Here is a 17,697-nt window from a genome sequence, read left to right as displayed (position 1 = left end):
TAGCCTCTTCTCCTTCCCCTTTGCTCTGCAATTCTGAGGACCTCAGTTTAAATCCCCAGCACCAATATAGACGCCTGTCCTGGCTGTGTGTGCCCGTAACCCCAACATGGTAAGAGACAGCTAAGACGGGCTGATCTGGAGAATTCACTGGCCACCCAGCCGAACAGAAATTTGAGCTCTTGGTTCCATGAGAGACTTTTGTCTCAAGGCACCAAGGTGGATACCTACCGTCTTACTCTAGCCTCTACATGGTATATGTATGCTACACACACCTGCACACTTGCATGTGTGCAGCTGACACACACACACATGTGCATATACTACAAAAAATAAAAACCTTAGATTCCATTAAACATCAAATAGAAAAATGTCAATATAAAATAGAAGTTATACAAAGGAGCCAAGTGGAAATTACAGAGATAAAAAGGTACAGTAACTAAATCAAAGCTCAGCAGAGCTCATAGGCTAAAGCAAAAAAGAATAATCGAGTTTGACAGAAACTAAACAGGTGAAAACAAAAAAATACAGTAACTGAAAAGGCAGGCATAGAAGTACACACCTTTAATCGTAGCACTCGGGAAGCAGAGGCAGGCAGATCTCTGAGTTGGAGGCTAGCCTGGACTACAAATCGAGCTCCTGGACACCCAGGTTACACAGAGAAACCCAAAACAACAACAACAACAACAACAACAACAACAACAACAAAACAGCTTCAGAGAAAAATTCAAATAAAAATAATGACTAAGAGCTCCAAATGAATTTTAAAAAATAGTAACTATCTGGGAACTTAGTCAACTCCATGAACAATGAAATGAGAGAGGACAGGAAGATAGGTCAGTGAAGATGGTTAAATCCAGAGACATGAAGAGGAATGGTGGAGAGGTAGGGACTGTCAGTCAACAGAGGACTTCTCAGAAGAAGTGGGGGAGGGGGGCTGCAAAGCATCAGGAAAGCACAAGCTGCCAAGAGGGAGAGATCCAATACCCAGACCTTAGTCACCTAGATCCAACAAAGCTAAATTAAAGACCAAAGACTTTCCCAGAGATAAACAACAGAGATGTCTGATGCTGGCCAATCCTTTCTGTGAGATAATGAAGGCAGTTCTCCAGGCTGGAGGTTAGTTATTCCAGACTGCAATTCAAAGCCACATGAACAAATGGGTTCCACACATGGGCATGAACACTGAGAACACTGTGCTAAGAGGAATAAGCCAGACACTTAGAGACAAAAAAAAAAAAAAAAAAAAAAACCCAGCATGTAAGACTCTAAGTGTGCTTCACAGAGAACAGACTGGTCGTCTCTGGGGCTGGGATGAGGGGCAGTGGGATCAGAGGTTCAGCTGGGAGTGAAATAACCCTGGAGTGGAGGGTGGAGGGTGACTGCCGCACACGGACATGAATGAGCTCACCTCTATAGAGCTCAGAGAAAGAGTCAAACTGTGTTACCTATGTTTTATCATAGAGAACAAACAAACAAACAAACCAGAGTTGTACAGAGAAAATGGTAGAAACGAAGATACCTCACTGGTGTCACTCATAGGCCACCTTCCCCTGAGCACACTGAGCTTGGCTTTAGTCAGCCCTCGGCATAGGTATCTCAGAGTGCTTTATTTAACTTCTCATGCATTGGTCTCATAGCAGAAAGTTAGTCCCTCTTTTGATCTCTCATCTTTCTGCTACGAATCAAAAGATATTTCCTTAGGGGTTAAGTAAACATTAATGCCATGAGTTTTTTTTCCCTAGACACCAAAAGAGTCTTCAATACTTAGGCAAGTGGCTCTTGACTGTTGTGGTGCAGGCAGTCATGGAAGCAGGGCCTCTGAGGTCTAGCTACTGTGCCCTCTATCTCCATGGAAGTACTATGTTACAGAAGATTTCCCTGGCTTTCCCAGTGGATACTACTGTACACAGAAGCCCGCTAAAAGGTCAGTGTACAGAGAGAAGGCAGATATCTCAGGCTGAAGCCACATAGAGGAAGTCCTGTTTGTGATCCTAAATCTGAGAAGTGGTTTGACAGAACAGAACCTGGGGTTATCTTAAAACCATACAATGAGAAGAAAGAAGGAAACCATTCATTAAATGAAAAGGCTGTTTTAGAAGGCATTCCTTCTATGATTTAGAAGTTAGTAAAGGAGAAATAGATGAACAATGGATAATGAGCTGCACAAAAAGCAGAAAGCCAATGGCAGACATAAATTACACTAATTGTAAATGGGCTAGAGATACAATCAAATGGCAGAGATTGTTGGACTGCATTAAAAACTGTGACCATGCTGCATGCAAGCATGAAGAGGAACATTTTTAAATGAAGGGGCTGATCCACCCAGAGGATGTAATAAATATAAACATATGTGCATCTAACAACAGCAACAACAACAACAAAAAGGTCATGAAAATGTTGGAAGAGACCCTGGCAGTCATGAAAAGACAGAATCAATTCAATGGCCACTGGATTGAACTTCTAAATCTGGTTTTAATAATGAAGAGCCCTAGAACCTTCCAAAAGAGAAGCTTTCACTTCACCCTTATGTGACTTTTTGTCTTTGAGAGAAGAGGAAATTGACATGCTATTGGCTTTGTACATATAGATAAGCAGAGGTCAGACAAGTGAGGCGAGTGCTTACTTGGCCAAGGCTGTTGGCAGAGTTGTTGGTTAGGAAATTGCTGAATAACCAACTTCCCATGCCAGAGATCCTCTGCATGATATAACTGCCTTTCAGTACTTGTGTGTTTTCTCTGAATGTTTCAGTTAGCTGAGGTCAGCTGAGGACTGAAACTGTTAAATGGAAAAATTCCATAAATAAATAATCCATATGTGTTAAGTGTGTGCCATCCTGAGCAACATAATTAAGTTGTGTGGCATCACCCTCCATCTCACCCTAGACAGGAATATCTCACAGAGAGTTTCCACACTGTGCACACCTACCTACCTGTTACTTATTTAACGGCTGTCTTGGTTATCAGATTGACTCAGATTGACTTGGTTATCAGAGGTACTATCAAACCACTGGGGCTGTATTCAGGTGACTTCTTTTGAGTTATGACCCCAAGATACATGAATAGCATGTTGGATACATGATATTCAGATATGTGAGAAAGAAGGGAGGAAAAGAGATAGGAGGGAGACAAAGAGGAAGGCTAAAGTGCTGTCTTCATGCTAAAAAAAAAGTTTTTAATATGAAAAGAAGAACAACCATTTCCTGGGGGTGTTCTGATCATTGGTATGGATGAACCATCTAGTAGTAGACCTGAGTAAGAATATATACAAACAACGGAACTAAATCTCTCGTAGTTTTATTGTCACATTTCAGAGTGCAAACATAGTGGTCATGATACATGGCAAGTGCTAAGCAGAGATGGAAAGCACCAAGCCACGGGTGGACTATGGTTTCACACATCCATAGTGGCCTTGACCCAGCTTCCCTGTGGACAAGGGGAAAACTTGTGTCCTGCAGGTCACAGTGGTGTAGTGAAATGCCTTGCACATGTTTTAAAAAAGAATAGCTAGAAAGCTGTTCACTGCTGTGTGCCAAAACAGAAGGATATTATTTGTTAAGGAGTCCCCACTGCTGACCTGGCCACAACTCACCACAGGAAGAAGAAGCTTGCAGAACACCAGGTGCCCAGGATTAGCTGACAGATGTCAGCCCCTAATCTTGTGATTTATGAATTACCCAGTCATATTTCTTTTGGCTTATGATTAGGCTCACAACAAAAACAACAACAACATCCCTCACGTGGCTGCCCATGGTGTAATTTGTATTTCTTCAGGAGAACTCAGTGCACACTAGACACCAGATGCTACAAATCTGAAAGAGGCCATATTCTTTCTGATATCATGCTGAGTCCTTTCTGAGGTTACAGAAGTCAAGGAAGCAGCTTTATTTCCAGGGAAGCACACATCTAGAAAATGAGGGGGCAGACAAAGCTGATATATGAATGGACTACCCTGGTAATCATAAAGGCAGTAAACTCCATGTGTGTTCACATGGATGCACACATGTGGATTTGTATCTGTACATGAATGTATATCCATGTATATGGATATTCAGGTATGGGTGCACAAAAATGTGAGTGTATGCATGTATATGGGCATGTATGTAAGTGTGTGTGTTCTGAAGCATGGGTAAGGGAAGGCTTCATAGACTCCTTATGACACTGAAAATATGACATCATATACGAACTTCATCTTTGAGAACCATAGACTCAAGAAATAAAAATAAGTGAGTTTAGGACTGAAGGCTGCATATACCTACACAAATGTTAACAAGCAACACCCAGTTAACTGAAGTTTGGAGGGATGGCTCAGATAGAGGACCTTGGTGTGATACAGAGATGGTCCACAAGGAACCCCATCTCAGCTTGGGATGAGAGAAAGGACAGTAGAAAGACACAGGGATGAGATATGCAGGACAGCTCAGTGCTGTCAGACTGACTGAATTCATACCTGGATTTTCTTTTAAGACAGTACGTGAGCCCTTGAAGGTCAAGCTACCTTGAGTCAGGTCTTAAAGTTTGCATATGCCCCGAGGCACCCCAGATGACACCCTGCCTCAAAAGGGATGTGCTAAGCCAGAATAAACTGCAAAGAAAACCCAGGGAGAGAAAGAAGCTGCACCTTTTTGAAGCATGGTCTTCTATAACCCCTCAATCCTTTCTTAATCTCCCACAGGGACAATTTTTAACCCATGATGAAGCCAGAACTCATCACCAGGTTGCCGTCAATGAGCTTTCTGGAGAGCAGACATCATCATGACCCCCCACCCCGACCCCCAGGGCTGGATCCTAATCTCTGATGCAAACGCACAGTGACGCAGGATGACGTCTTGTCACTATGACCATGTTGCCCTTCCAGAGGACACAGCACATTATGGGTGTGACCATGAAGGAGCAGGGCTTTTAACACTGTAGGAATCCACCCAAGGCACAGGAAGCTAACTAAAGAGCAGCTTCGTTGGGGGAGAAAGACAGAAATAGCAGCTACACTGGAGAGGGTAACAATGAAGAGTGTGGGGCGAGTGGACCATGATACAAGAGAAACCCACATGAAATTGGTGAAGCAGAGCATGGTCAAACCTCAGAAATCTCAAAACTTGAGACCAGCAGGAGTGGAATTAGTTCCCCTACTTCTATACCTGTCTTGGGGCTCATAGCCAGGTGAGCCCCAACCAGGTGGTTACTGGCAGTCAGTCACCCTAGCACCTGGATTGCCTCTCCATGCTAGTGAGGCAGATCAGTAGCCTTAGCTTTCAGACAATGACTTTTCCCACCTTGGATGTTCACACCCCAAAACTATATAACCCTTGGTTCATCCTGAATAAAGTGTTCAAACTCACTCAGGGGCCGGGGCGGGGGTGGGAGGGAACAATCATGAAATCATGAACAAACAAAGATTGTCTCAGAGAGCTGCTTCATTAAAGATTATCAGGGAAGGAAGGCCTTCATCTAAAAGAGCCATAACACTAAGCTTCTGGAAGAAAGCCTTCTCCCTCCCCACCCCCATACAAGCTCTTAACAGAGATCCTGCCTATTCTGAACTTTGTCCAGTCTTCTCTGAGCTGGTGAACTGGTGGCAACCAAAGAGGAGAGGAGGAACCGGGAACCACAGAAGAACACTAAGAGGAACAGAGAGTCAGAGAACAGAGCTAACAGGTGTTGGGTTCTGCCTATGAGAGAAAGGCCTACGTCAGATCTGGAGGGCTCTGCGGGTCTCGTTCACTATGGTAATGTGCTCCCAGTATCTAATCTGCACAAGCACCAAGGGCTTCTTGTATGGGAAAGGTCAAATATCAACCATAGACTCAATAAGCTGCACGGAGCCTTAGCAGCAGGGTAGATGGGAAACCCCTCTGCTTGCCTGGCAATTTGAAACCTTTTCACAGATCTGATGGTTGTTAGTATTGTCAACCTCACAGAATCTGGAGTCACCTAGGAGACAAGATTCCATAAATATCAATCAGTAAAGGATTTTTAGGTTAGGTTGGCCCTTTGGGCATGAGGGATCATCTTGATTAGGTTAATTGAGGGCTCAAGACTCACCCTTAAAAAATGGCAGCACCCCCTTTTGCTGCTGCGTCTGCACCCATCAGTACACCCAGGCTACAGAAGAGGCTTGCCTCTAGTGCCCTCCGCTGTGGTAAAAAGAAGGTCCAATTGGACCCCTATGAGACCAATGAAATCGCCAGTGTCAACTCCCGTCAGCAGATCAGGAAAGATGGGCAGATTATCTGGAAGCCTGTGATTGTCCATCCCTGGGCTCACTGCCGGAAAATTACCTTAGCCCAATGGAAGGGTGGGCGTATGAGCATAGGGAAGTAGACGGGTACTGCCAACACTGGGATGCCTGAGAAGGGAATGAGAAGGATGAGGATCCTGTGACGGTGTCTCAGGAGATACCGGGGATCTCAGAAGATTGACCCCCGTATGTATCACAGCCTGTACCTGAAGGTCAAAGGGAAAACAACAAGCGGATTCTCATGGCGCACATCCACAAACTGAAGGCAGACAAGGCCGGCAAGAAGCTACTGGCTGACCAGACTCACTGGTCTAAGACCACAGAAGCACAAAAGTGCAGGGAGGAGCCATTCCAGACTAAGAAAGAAGAGATATCTTTAAGACTCTGTCCAAGGAGGAAGACACCAAGAAATAAAGCTTCCCTCATGTCTGTACATAGTGGCTTGGCTGTGGACTCACATGGATCAGTCATTAAAATAAAACAAGCCATTGTCCCAGGAGAAAAAATGGTAGCCCTAATCCCTGCCTGGGGTACCAGACTATGCAGAAGGGAGGAAGCGGCTGAGCATAACCATCCTGCACTGTGAATATAATGTGACCAGCTGCCCTTCCTGCTATCACCGGTCCCTTCCCCCCCCCCCCCCCGCACCGCTATAACGAATCCTCCAACTGTGAGCCCAAATAGCCCCTCCTGCCCTGCGCGCTTCTTGCAAGATACTTTGTCATGGCTACTGGAAAACTGGTTAATAGATTTGATATTATGCAGCATCTCTCAGTGCACACACTGTGCTGGTTCCAACAACACCCATCCCACCCAACTGAAAAGAAGACTCTGCCGAGTTGCCAGGTGTGTTGGTTTAAAAAGGTTTGGCCCCCATAGACTCATGTGTTTGAATGCTTGGCCCATAAGGAGTGGCACTATTAGGAGGTGTGGCCTTGTTGGAGGAGTTGTGGTCTTGTTAGAAGAGGTGTGTCACTGCGGAGGTAGGGCTTTGAGGTCTTAAATGCTCAAGCTCTGCCCAGTGTGGAATCCAGTGTCCTCCTGTGGATCAAGATGCAGTCTCCTTCCACACCCGAATCTGGGTCTGCTATTGTGGTAGCCGGCTCCTTCCTCTGCAAGGCAGTTAGTTCTCTGTGAGATATACTGTGCTTATGGCCTTTGCCTCCACCTGTCTCTTTGGGTAGGTAGTGAAACAGTAGGTTTCCATTCCCCTAGGTTTTAGAGACCCTGTGATTTTTGTGAGTATGGCCATAAAAAGAACACTGAGGTAAGACACAGAGGGTGGCCCCTGTCACTCATTCTGCTGTCCCCACACACCCCTCCACATACAGCAGAGATGGTAGCCTGGCTCAAGCTTCAAAGGTGAGGTCTAAAGTTGGTTTGAGGATTTGAGTACACTTGGCCCAGGGAGTGGCACTATTAGGAGGTGTGTCCTTGTTGGAGTAGATGTGTCATTGTGGGCATGGGCTTTTACACCCTAGTATTAGCTACCTGGAAGCCAGTATTCTGCTAGCAGCCTTCAGATGAAGATGTAGAACTCCCAGCTCCTCCTGTGCCATGCCTTCCTAGATGCTGCCTTGTTCCTACCTTGATGATAATGGACTGAACCTCTGAACCTGTAAGCCAGCCCCAGTTAAATATTGTCCTTATATGAGTTGCCTTGGTCACGGTGTCTGTTCACAGCAGTAAAGCCTAAAGACAGCCAGTGAACCTAAGATAAAGAAACATGGAGACTGGTCTGAGGGGCTCTTTTAAAGACAGACATTAAGAGAAATCGCACATTTGAATGCTCAGAAAGCCTGCCAATCCTAAGTTACTCAGCAATGATACTGCCTCCATCAATAATCTTGGCCTTGGGTACAAGACAATAGAGTGTGACCCAAGCTCCCAGGGACCTCCCATCTCCACCTAGACCCTGAGGTACTTTATTTCTGTCACCCTGTTCCTTCTGGATATGGCTGGTGGGTTGGGAGCATATGAGGCTGGGGGGCAGAGAGGGCCAGGAGGCCTTTCATCTTTCTAGCCCCAGGGTTTCTCTGAGAAGAAATACAGGGGTCTGGTGTCACCAGAGCAAGGATGTAACCTTTCAAATCCCTGAACTACATCACCACAGTGAAAGGATGAAACTTGAAACTGTAGGCCTCCTCCTGTCCTGGAACACAAAGCTTCTAGAACTTTCTTTATTCACACATTTGTTGTTTCTGGGCTGTAGTGCTCCTATCTCTAGGCAGTAGTGTGCACTCACTGAAGAATAAGACTGGCTGGAGCATCACATTCAACCATATAGCTCCTCCCAGAGGTCCTGTGTATACTTGGGAGCTGGCTCAAGTCCATAGGCTTAGGGCCAGAACAAACTGTGGGTGTTGTTGGCTACAGTCCTTGAACAATCCCCACAGCCAGCTGAACGTTCATACAGAGAACCAGGCTTAGTAGGACTGGCTTGTGCTACTCCACAGAGACTGGCAGGTGTTCAGGGGAGGAACAGTCAAGCAATGCCCTTCCAGGTAAGGTACCTACCTGGTCAAGGTAATTTCAAGAAAATCCAGCAGCAAAAGGGAGAAGGATACCATTTATCAGGAGCCTTGGATTTCTTCATAGGAAGTGTGTTAGTTACTCTTGCTTGTGTTGCTGTGATAATATACCAAGACCAAGGCACTTCATAAAATGAAAAGTTTTGAGCTTAGAGTTCCAGAGAGAAAAGAGTACATCATGGCAGCAGGAAGGCATGCTATCTAGAGCAGAATGCTGAGAACTCTCATTGAGCCACAAGCACAAAGCAGAGAAAGCCAACCAGAGATGGTATGAATCTTTAAATTCCCAAAGTGCACCTCCAATGACAAACTTCCTCCAGCGAGGCCACACCTCCAGAACCTCCCCAAATAGCACCACCAACTAGGGACCAAGTGTTCAAATATGTAAGCCTATGTGGGTGTTCTCGTTCAAGCCACCCTAAAGAGTCTCTTCCTAGGAGACTGTATTAGTTAAGGTTTTACTGCTGTGAACAGACACTATGACCAAGGCAACTCATATAAGAAGAATATTTAACTGGGGCTGGCTTACAGGTTCAGAGGTTCAGTCCATTATCATCAAGGCAGGAACATGGCAGCATCTAGGCAGGCATAGTACAGTGTGGAAAGATCTAAGAGTTCTATACCGTCATCTGAAGGCTGCTAGCAGAATACTGGCTTCCAGGAGCTAGGACTAGCATGTAAAAACCCATGCCCACAATGACACATCTACTCCAACAAGGGCACACCTCCATATAGTGCCACTCCTTGGACCAAGCATATTCAAACCATGACAGAGACTTCACACACATGTGTATGTGCATTATTCTGTGATGACTAAACTCCCTCCATCACTCCTGAAAGGATAGCAGGTGTTGGCCAATATGGGAGATATACAAAGGATGGTATTTCAGCAGCTAAAAGGTCCTGTTAAGTAGATTTGTTAACAGCCAATATCCTCTATGTGGATCTGCACAGGAAGAATAAGAGAGACAGAACCAGACAGGTAAGCAGAAACATCTGCCCATCAGAAACATCAGCAGTTTCATATTTGACCTTCATAATCTGAAGTCAGGGATGACTTTATTGTCCAACTACAAAGCTCACAGTCACACCCTACACCCAGCCAATATCACGACCACAAGTTTCTCTTTGATCCTGAATCCTCTTCTCCCTCACTGTTGCTATCTGCTACTTGTCTTGAGAATTGAAAGGCTAACTCCCCTTCAACACAGATTGTGCCGTCCTCTCCTGTCACATGTGCATGTGCACACACACACACACACACACACCACAGTACACACAGGCTTGTTTCTTCAGCGAGCATTTGTACCACCAGTACCCAGCATGCCGTGCTCCCAGAAGACACTGGGTAGCCATTGGTGAGTTGGATAACCTGGTCGAGGCAAGGCTTTGGGGAACCTATTTGTTGCTTTGACTCTAATGACTCTACTTCTAAGACTGGTGACATTCCGCAGGTAATGTCATCTCAGCTGTGATCAACCAGCCAGATCATTCGTCTCATAAAACAACTAAGTCAATTTGCCCTGGAGAATCAATCCTCTCACCATAGCCAATACTCTAGCTCCATGCCCCTCTCCCTGACAGCCATCCAGGTGGTACCCACTGTTGTGGGCGGGACTCAGATTCGGGGGGACAATCCTAAGGCAAGACTGATTTTGACTTCGTTGTGCTCTCCTGTGTCATTCCTAGTTGCTGTGACAAAATGCCCTGACAAAGTTAGCTTAGGGGACGAAGGCTGCAGTCCGTTGCAGAGGGAAAGTCGATTAAGGCAGGAACTCTAGGGTCATATCACATCTATAATCAGGAACTAAGTAATAAACATGGGCATGCTAGACCTCAGCTAGAACCCTATGTTCACACAGTTCAGCACCACAAAGCCAGGGAATGGTACTACCCATACATAGAGTAGGTCTTCCCATCTGATTAAATGCAATTAAGAAAATCTCTCAGCCAGGCACAGAGGCACATGCCTCTACTTCTAGCATTCTGAGGCAAGGGGCAGAAAGATCTCTGAGTGTGAGGCCAACATGGTTAACATGAGGATCTCTAGGCTACCCAGGGCTACATAGTGAGACCTGTCTCAAAAGGAAGGAAGGAAGGAAGGAAGGAAGGAAGGAAGGAAGGAAGGGAGGGAAGGGAAGGGAAGGGAAGGGAAGGGAAGGGAAGGGAAGGGAAGGGAAGGGAAGGGGGAAGGGGGGAAGGGGGAAGGGGGAAGGGGGAAGGGGGAAGGGGGAAGGGGGAAGGGGGAAGGGGGAAGGGGGAAGGGGGAAGGGGGAAGGGGAAGGGGGGAGGGGGAGGGGGGAGGGGGGAGGGGGGAGGGGGAAGGGAAAGGAAAGGGAAGGGAAGGAAGGGAGGGAGGAAGGAAGGGAGGGAGGGAGGGAGGGAGGGAGGGAGGGAGGGAGAAAGAGTTCTTGCAAGCATGCCCTCAGGCCAACCCCATACAGACAATTCCTCATTGAGAATCTTCCCAGATGGTTCTAGATTATATCAGCTGACACTTAAAGCTGACCACCATACCCTGCAGTTTCGCTTGGTCCTGAAAGAAGATTATGTCTTCAAAAATACCTTCTGAACTAAAAAAAAAGAAAAAAGAAAGAAAATGGAAAAAAATTTATAGATAGTTAAAATAATCTGTATGGCAGAATTATGGTGCATCAAATGTAAGTGTCAGTAAGTACGTGAGGAAGAGGGACAGGGGGAGGGAGTGGGAGGGGGATTGATTGAGATTGATTTAGCTCCAAATCTAGATTGTGATACTCCACTGTCAGTCTCTAAGGAAGGCGGAAAAGGGACTGCTAGGCTCTTGCGCATGCATGTGGCAATTGCGCACTGCTATGTGACCCTGGAAAGCTAGGGACAGCCTCACTCTGAAGAGCTGCTGATGTGTGAAGCTGGCTCATTGATGAGTGTTCATATTTTCATGGTCTCTGATATAGACATCTTAAAGGGGTTCACAGTTCCAGGTTCCAGTCCATCAGAGAGAAGAAGCCACAGTAGAGGGGCCTGAGAAAACTGGTCACATCGCATCCATAGCGAAGAGCAGGGATCCAGGAATCTATGCAAGCTCGCCATGCCTAGCTCCCTTTCTCCATTTTATACAGTTCAGACTTCCCAGCTCAGGGACTGATCCTGCTGCCCACAGTTAGCTTCATCAAGGCAATCCCTCCCAGACATTCTCATAGGCTGATCTAAATCTAGACATTCCTTCACAGGCATGCCCAGAGACCTGCTTCCTAGAGCCAAGTTCACAACTGATGCCAACACAGCTATGCCTGGGTCTATAGGTGAGCAAAACAGTGAATTCTGAAAGGCAAGACCAAGTCACCCCGAAAAACTTCTCAACCGGGTAACAAGACACGCCCACCCAGTGATGTCACTGTGATAAGCACAGGAGGGCTTCCCAGGTTCCTCCATCCTGTGTCCACTAAGCAACCTCTACTTGTGTTGGCTTCCTAGATGTCTCAGCATTGGGTAGTGCCCCATGCAGCACAGGCAAGTGCCCTGGTCCCTAGACATGGATCTGTACAATTGTCAGTCACAATTCATGTTCTGATGAATTTATAACTTCTGAAAGTCTAGTTCCTAACTCTGTAAAGTTAAGGCTAGGAGTTAGACCAGGACAGAAACCAAAGAACCAACTGATCCAAAAATCAAAGACAAAATACTAAATACCATTTTAGTGCCTTTCCTATATGGATTGTTCCCAACAGGGGACAGGGGACAATCCTTGCCCCAGCTCTGCTTTCTACCTGGGCCACACTACACCAAGGGAGAGTACGGTGCTGTATTCCAGAGACTGAGCAGTGCCCAGAAGAAAGGAGAATTCACAAGAGGTCAGTGGCCAGTGCAGGAGAGCTCCAGGCAGGGATGGTCCCAGGTCTCTGGCTGGGTGGAGCCTGAGCACAGACCCGACTCTTTCCCCTCACACTCCATAGCAACGCTATTAATATCTTTCTTCCATTAAAGTTCCACAGATCAAGATGTGGCTTAGTCAGTAGAATACTTACTTAGCACAAATGACACACAGGACCCATACCCAGCACTGCATAAAACAGAGTGATGCTATACACCCGTAATCCCAACACGTAGAAGGTCAAGTCAGGAAGATCAGAAGTTCAAGGTAAGCCTTGGTTATGTCATGGGTTCAAGCCCCTCACACTCCATACTCACAGCCCCTCCCCCAAGATACTGCCTTAATAATAACAGCAACCAACAGCAACAACAATGGAACCTTCAAAGACTGTCATTTCTGGGAGCCTTTAGGAAGCCAAGGCAAAGAGGATAGCTTGTGTATTATCTCTGCCTTCTTGGCATTATTTGGATAAGTGCCAGAAAGACCTTCACTCTCAGCATGCGCAATGCACAGCCATACTGTCTCTCCTCCCACTCTAAGCTTCTTCACTGTAACAATACCATCCAGGGCAGAAGCACAAAGCAGAATCTACCCCAAAGGACCCCTTCTCCTCTCTATTTCTCCTCCTCCTCCTCCTCCTCCTCCTCCTCCTCCTCCTCCTCCTCCTCCTCCTCCTCCTCCTCCTCGTCCTTCTTCTCCTCCTTCTTCTCACGATCACTGGACACCAGTCTCTCCCAATGCAGTCACTCTCTGAGCTGCCAAGGATTTTTTTCTTGGGTGCTAATCTCTCCAGCTGTTTACCCCACCACAAACCCATCGCATTACGTCATGCTTTGGACTCAAATCTACATATTTCCCCAACACCCATGTCCTCTGTGGACTGCAGGGTATGTATTGCTCCTCTCCACATCCATGGCCCTGTGATCTCCACTCCATGCTTGTTCACCTGGTAAGACTTAGCCACTTTACCTCCTTGGAAGTGGCTAAGGCAGAATGACCTCTGGCCTTGATTTGTCTGTGGCCAGGATATTCTCCCAGGCATCAGCCTGGGTCTGTGCTCAGGCTCCACCCAGCCAGAGACCTGGGACCATCCCTGCCTGGAGCTCTCCTGCACTGGCCACTGACCTCTTGTGAACTCTTCTTTCTTCTGGGCACTGCTCAGTCTCTGGAATACAGCACCGTACTCTCCCTTGGTGTCGTGTGGCCCAGGTGGAAAGCAGAGCTGGGGCAAGGATTGTCCCCTGCCTCCTGTTGGGAACAATCATATAGGAAAGGCACTAAAATGGTATTTACAAGCAAAGGAGCCAATGTGACCAGCACCAACGGAGCACACTCAGCTCAACAGAGACCTTTGTGATCACGTGTGAAAGACCTACTTTTCATAGTCACATCAAAGAGAGAGTCAAGAAGGTGTAGTGGTTTCCTAACCACACGCATACTTTTTGAAGTCGGTGCTCTGTATTTGTCAGTTATTTCCTCTGAATTGAAGCATTCCCTCCTGGCAAAGGAAGGGTAGATATTTAAAAGACTCACATGATACACTCCCTCAAAGCAATAAGCAATAGACAGAGGAGAGATGGCCCTCAGGCTGAGCTGCCTGCCAGTTGTACAGGGAGCGCAAGGGATGCCAAGTTTTTGAGTCATAAGCCTGGGCTGGGCTGGGCTTTTCATGGATGTAACTGCCCTTGATCATCTATGCTTCTATTACGTAACGTCAATAACTTACTGGATCACTGAGCTAGACTTGGGTGGGATCATATTATCTTTCTTCAATCATCAATTCTCTGTATGGAATGACTTCACATCCCTCATACACAAAATCCACACAGCAGAGAGTCCCTTGGTCTCTACCTTAGAACAGAAAGAGATAGCCATTTCCGCACTTTGGAAACTTTCTTTCAAGGTTCCAATAGTCTGGTTTTATGAAAAGATGAAATTGATTGGGAGTATTTTGCCAATACTTGGTTAGCAACAAAGCCATGAGAGTTGTAGAGAGTGGGCATTATCCTCACACTGCTCCTGCTGGCTGGTGATCAAGGGTGGCCTCTGCTGCAGGGCTGAATTGCTAATTTGATGGTTGCATTTTATCAAGGAGTCTGCTCTAACTTCAGAAATCTGATTGAGTTCACATCCCTCTATTCGGTCCCTTGCTAACATCGTATGGTAACAATGTCCTTCCAAGCTACGGGGCATCATCCTGGACACTTTGCTCATGAGGTTCCAGCTCATAATGACAGGAACACAGGGAAGGGCTGGCAGTACGGTCCTGGGGTTGATGTTGTCATGGGTCTGTTCATACCTGTTGCGTTGCAGGAGCCCACGGTGCCTTCTGTGGAGTCATTGCTCATCTGCCCCCGAGAGTCTGTGCGGTTTCGAAGTGCCAATAGAGCGGGGCCCTTGCTCCCACCTTTAAGTGCGAATGGGAGGCAGCCTGCCGGGAAGAACAAGGTTATGGCATTAATATCAAGTATGGCTAAACATAGCATCCTGTCGGACTAAGATCTCTCTGGGAATCTCCCATCTTACAGGGTGTGTATAGTGTGACTAGGAGTCTGGTCACACTATACACACTTGGAACTTCTTTGACATCATATGTATAGAATGTAAGAACACACACTAACCCAGGTCCTGATACCATTAGCTCAAATCTTTGAAGCCCCTTCAGGACAAATATCCAGCTTGGGCCCTCCATGGAGGTTCTGCAAGTCAGTTACTGAAGGGGCTTTACAAGGGGTACTTCACTGGGCAAATTTCCCAGGGAGCTACAGTTCAGTTGATGCATCCAGAGTCTCTTCAGGGATACAGCCTGCAGGGGAGAAAGCTATGTCTCCCATTCGGGTTAGTAGATGAGATGAAGGCTCCAGAGAGGAGGTGGGAAGGTGGGAGCTTGAGTCATACTGAGATGACCTATGAAGAATAGCACAGACATGTATCATGCCCTCAACAGACCAATGGGTCTCAAATACATAATGTTGAATTAGTGATGCTGTCTGTTACATGTCTATAACCAACCATGACATCTTTCAGCACTGCAGGAGGTAGGAGAGCATTGGTTTCGTTGAGTTGAAGTTGTAGGTCTTTAGTAGCCTAGACTTCCCAACTCACAATGAACTGTAGATGTGTTTAACATTTGAAAGAAACATCAAAATCTTATCCTCTACCTATGCCTAACTCAGACAGTTCATAAGAGTCCCTGAGGGTTGCCATGGGAGCCTACTCCCATTGAAGGGTCCTGTTAATCTGGGAGCCATAGCAGCAGAGATGTCCGTGCAATTGGGAAAAGGCACAGGTGGAAAGGGACAGCAAAGGGGTGTGTGCTGGAAATGGCTGATGGCAGAGGAGACAGATGGAGAAAACTCAACAGCTTGAAGAAAGGTGGATCTAACACCCCATTGGGTAGGAAGACAGCTCTGGGTGGGATGCTAGGGTCTGACTAAATGGTGTTCATGGACACCCGTGCCTCTTATTTAGTATGGAACAAAAGGAGAAACCTGAAGAGCCACATGGAAACTAGTTGAACTAGTTGCTCCATCCCTGTCTAGAGTGTGAATTGTCCTGGCCTGGGGAAAGCACTGATGGATCATATCTGGAAATAAAGTAGACTCTATAGTATCACACGTTATCTTAAGAGCTTTTAAGTAGCTTGGCATGTTAATATCCACCATAGAGACAGAATTTGAATAAACTTGAACATACAATATACCCATGTCAGTCATTCCCATAATAACTTGAGTAGAGTTAGCAGTAAATACAACCCTGCACGGGAATACAGTAGATTCCACTCTAATCCAGCCCTGATGACGTCATATCACCAGACCAATCACAATACACATACTCCTCAACCTTGAAACTGGTCTTTGGGTCAGACAGGCCTGGTGTCCTGTTGGGTGCCATGGCTGGCTACCTGGAATCTGCAGAATGAGATGCTATGAATTTCCTATGTCTTCCCTCTCTGAGGAGGAGCACAAAGCATGTGTTTGCCATTCTTGCACCTCCAGGCCTCCAGCCCTGTGTGTCTGCTCTGTGAACTCCTTTCAAAGTCCAGAATACCATATTGATGTCTGTCTATAAAAGACCAAAGCCAAAGTTTTGTTCTTAAATATGAGACATGAGTAGATTTTAAAAAATCAGCCAATTAAATTTGGATAAAAAAGAACCAAAGCCGGCAACTGCTTGAGTTGTGTAGCATGATTCAAGGTGTTCATGGGAGCCAGGAGGTAATATTGAGGATCCAACACTGCTGCCTGGCTACAGAAGAAGGGGTGAGTCTCCTCTGGATGGAACCTGAATAATGGCGTATACTGAAGGTCTATCATCAGAGTGGAGAAAACAGGAACTCAATTACAGAAGGAATAACCATTGATTCATCCATTAATGGTACAGGAGCTTTCCTGTGACCAATTGATTCAGTCCCTGAGGCTGAAGGTGGCAGGGGATATTCTCTGTGTGTATGTATGTATGTATGTATGTATGTATATATGTATGTATATGTATACATACCATAGCTCCTTATGATTCAGTCCCAAACCAGGGACACCAAAAATGTCTGTGAACACTCAGGGTGAGGCTCTGGAGCTACAGTAGTTAGGGCCTGCACCCATTCCCCTGCCTGGTAATGAGAATGAAGAGAGTTGGATTTTTCTTCTTGCTTTACATGAGCAGATACTGTATAAAGCAGAGCTCTGGGATAGTCAGCATGATTTGGTTCCCTTGGCAAGAGCCCAGGCCTATGTGGCTGGCACTGGGGTGGTGAGGTGGGCCTAGCACAGATGACACCATGGGTACTGTGTTGAACTGGGACTACAAGTGCAAAGCCCAAAAGGGACAAGTAGAACAAGGCACCCTTTAGTGGCCACGTAGATGGTACTGGTGGTGTTCCTGAGTGCCTTATGTGCCAAGAGGGCCACGCCCTCACTTAGACTCAGTAACTGACAAGGCTTATGGATTGATGGCTACAGATGTAGCTGTGACACACTCCCAGCTGTGTCCACTTCTCCCCACTTCGGGGTAACCAGGGTGCACATGGCTGGACTGGAGGGAGAGAAACTTAGCCGGGTATGGGTGGGTCCAGGATCTTGG

At 46.4% G+C, this 17,697-nt stretch overlaps 1 protein-coding gene and 1 pseudogene across 4 annotated transcripts in view; one reads left to right on the top strand and one right to left on the bottom strand.

Moving 5' to 3' along the window:
* Pde10a (phosphodiesterase 10A) overlaps positions 1–17,697 on the bottom strand; it is a 461,462-nt gene that overhangs the window by 214,638 nt on the left and 229,127 nt on the right. For 3 of the 4 annotated variants that reach the window (XM_006523318.4, XM_017317460.2, XM_006523316.3), the window contains exons 2-3: positions 14,918–15,049; positions 13,744–13,866 (exon numbers count right to left, since the gene is read on the bottom strand). In XM_006523318.4, coding sequence (XP_006523381.1) covers positions 13,744–13,866; positions 14,918–14,966 — 172 coding nt within the window. In that variant the 5' untranslated portion in view covers positions 14,967–15,049. The remainder of the gene's footprint in view (positions 1–13,743; positions 13,867–14,917; positions 15,050–17,697) is intronic. The other variant, NM_001290707.1, reaches the window with a different exon arrangement.
* Gm15426 (predicted gene 15426) lies at positions 6,060–6,727 on the top strand (annotated as a pseudogene).

The sequence above is a fragment of the Mus musculus genome, chromosome 17, assembly GCF_000001635.26.
Source record: "Mus musculus strain C57BL/6J chromosome 17, GRCm38.p6 C57BL/6J".
Taxonomy (NCBI): Eukaryota; Metazoa; Chordata; class Mammalia; order Rodentia; family Muridae; genus Mus; species Mus musculus.
The sequence above is the reverse complement of the archived record's forward strand: the minus strand, read 5'-3'. Positions and strand labels throughout refer to the sequence as shown.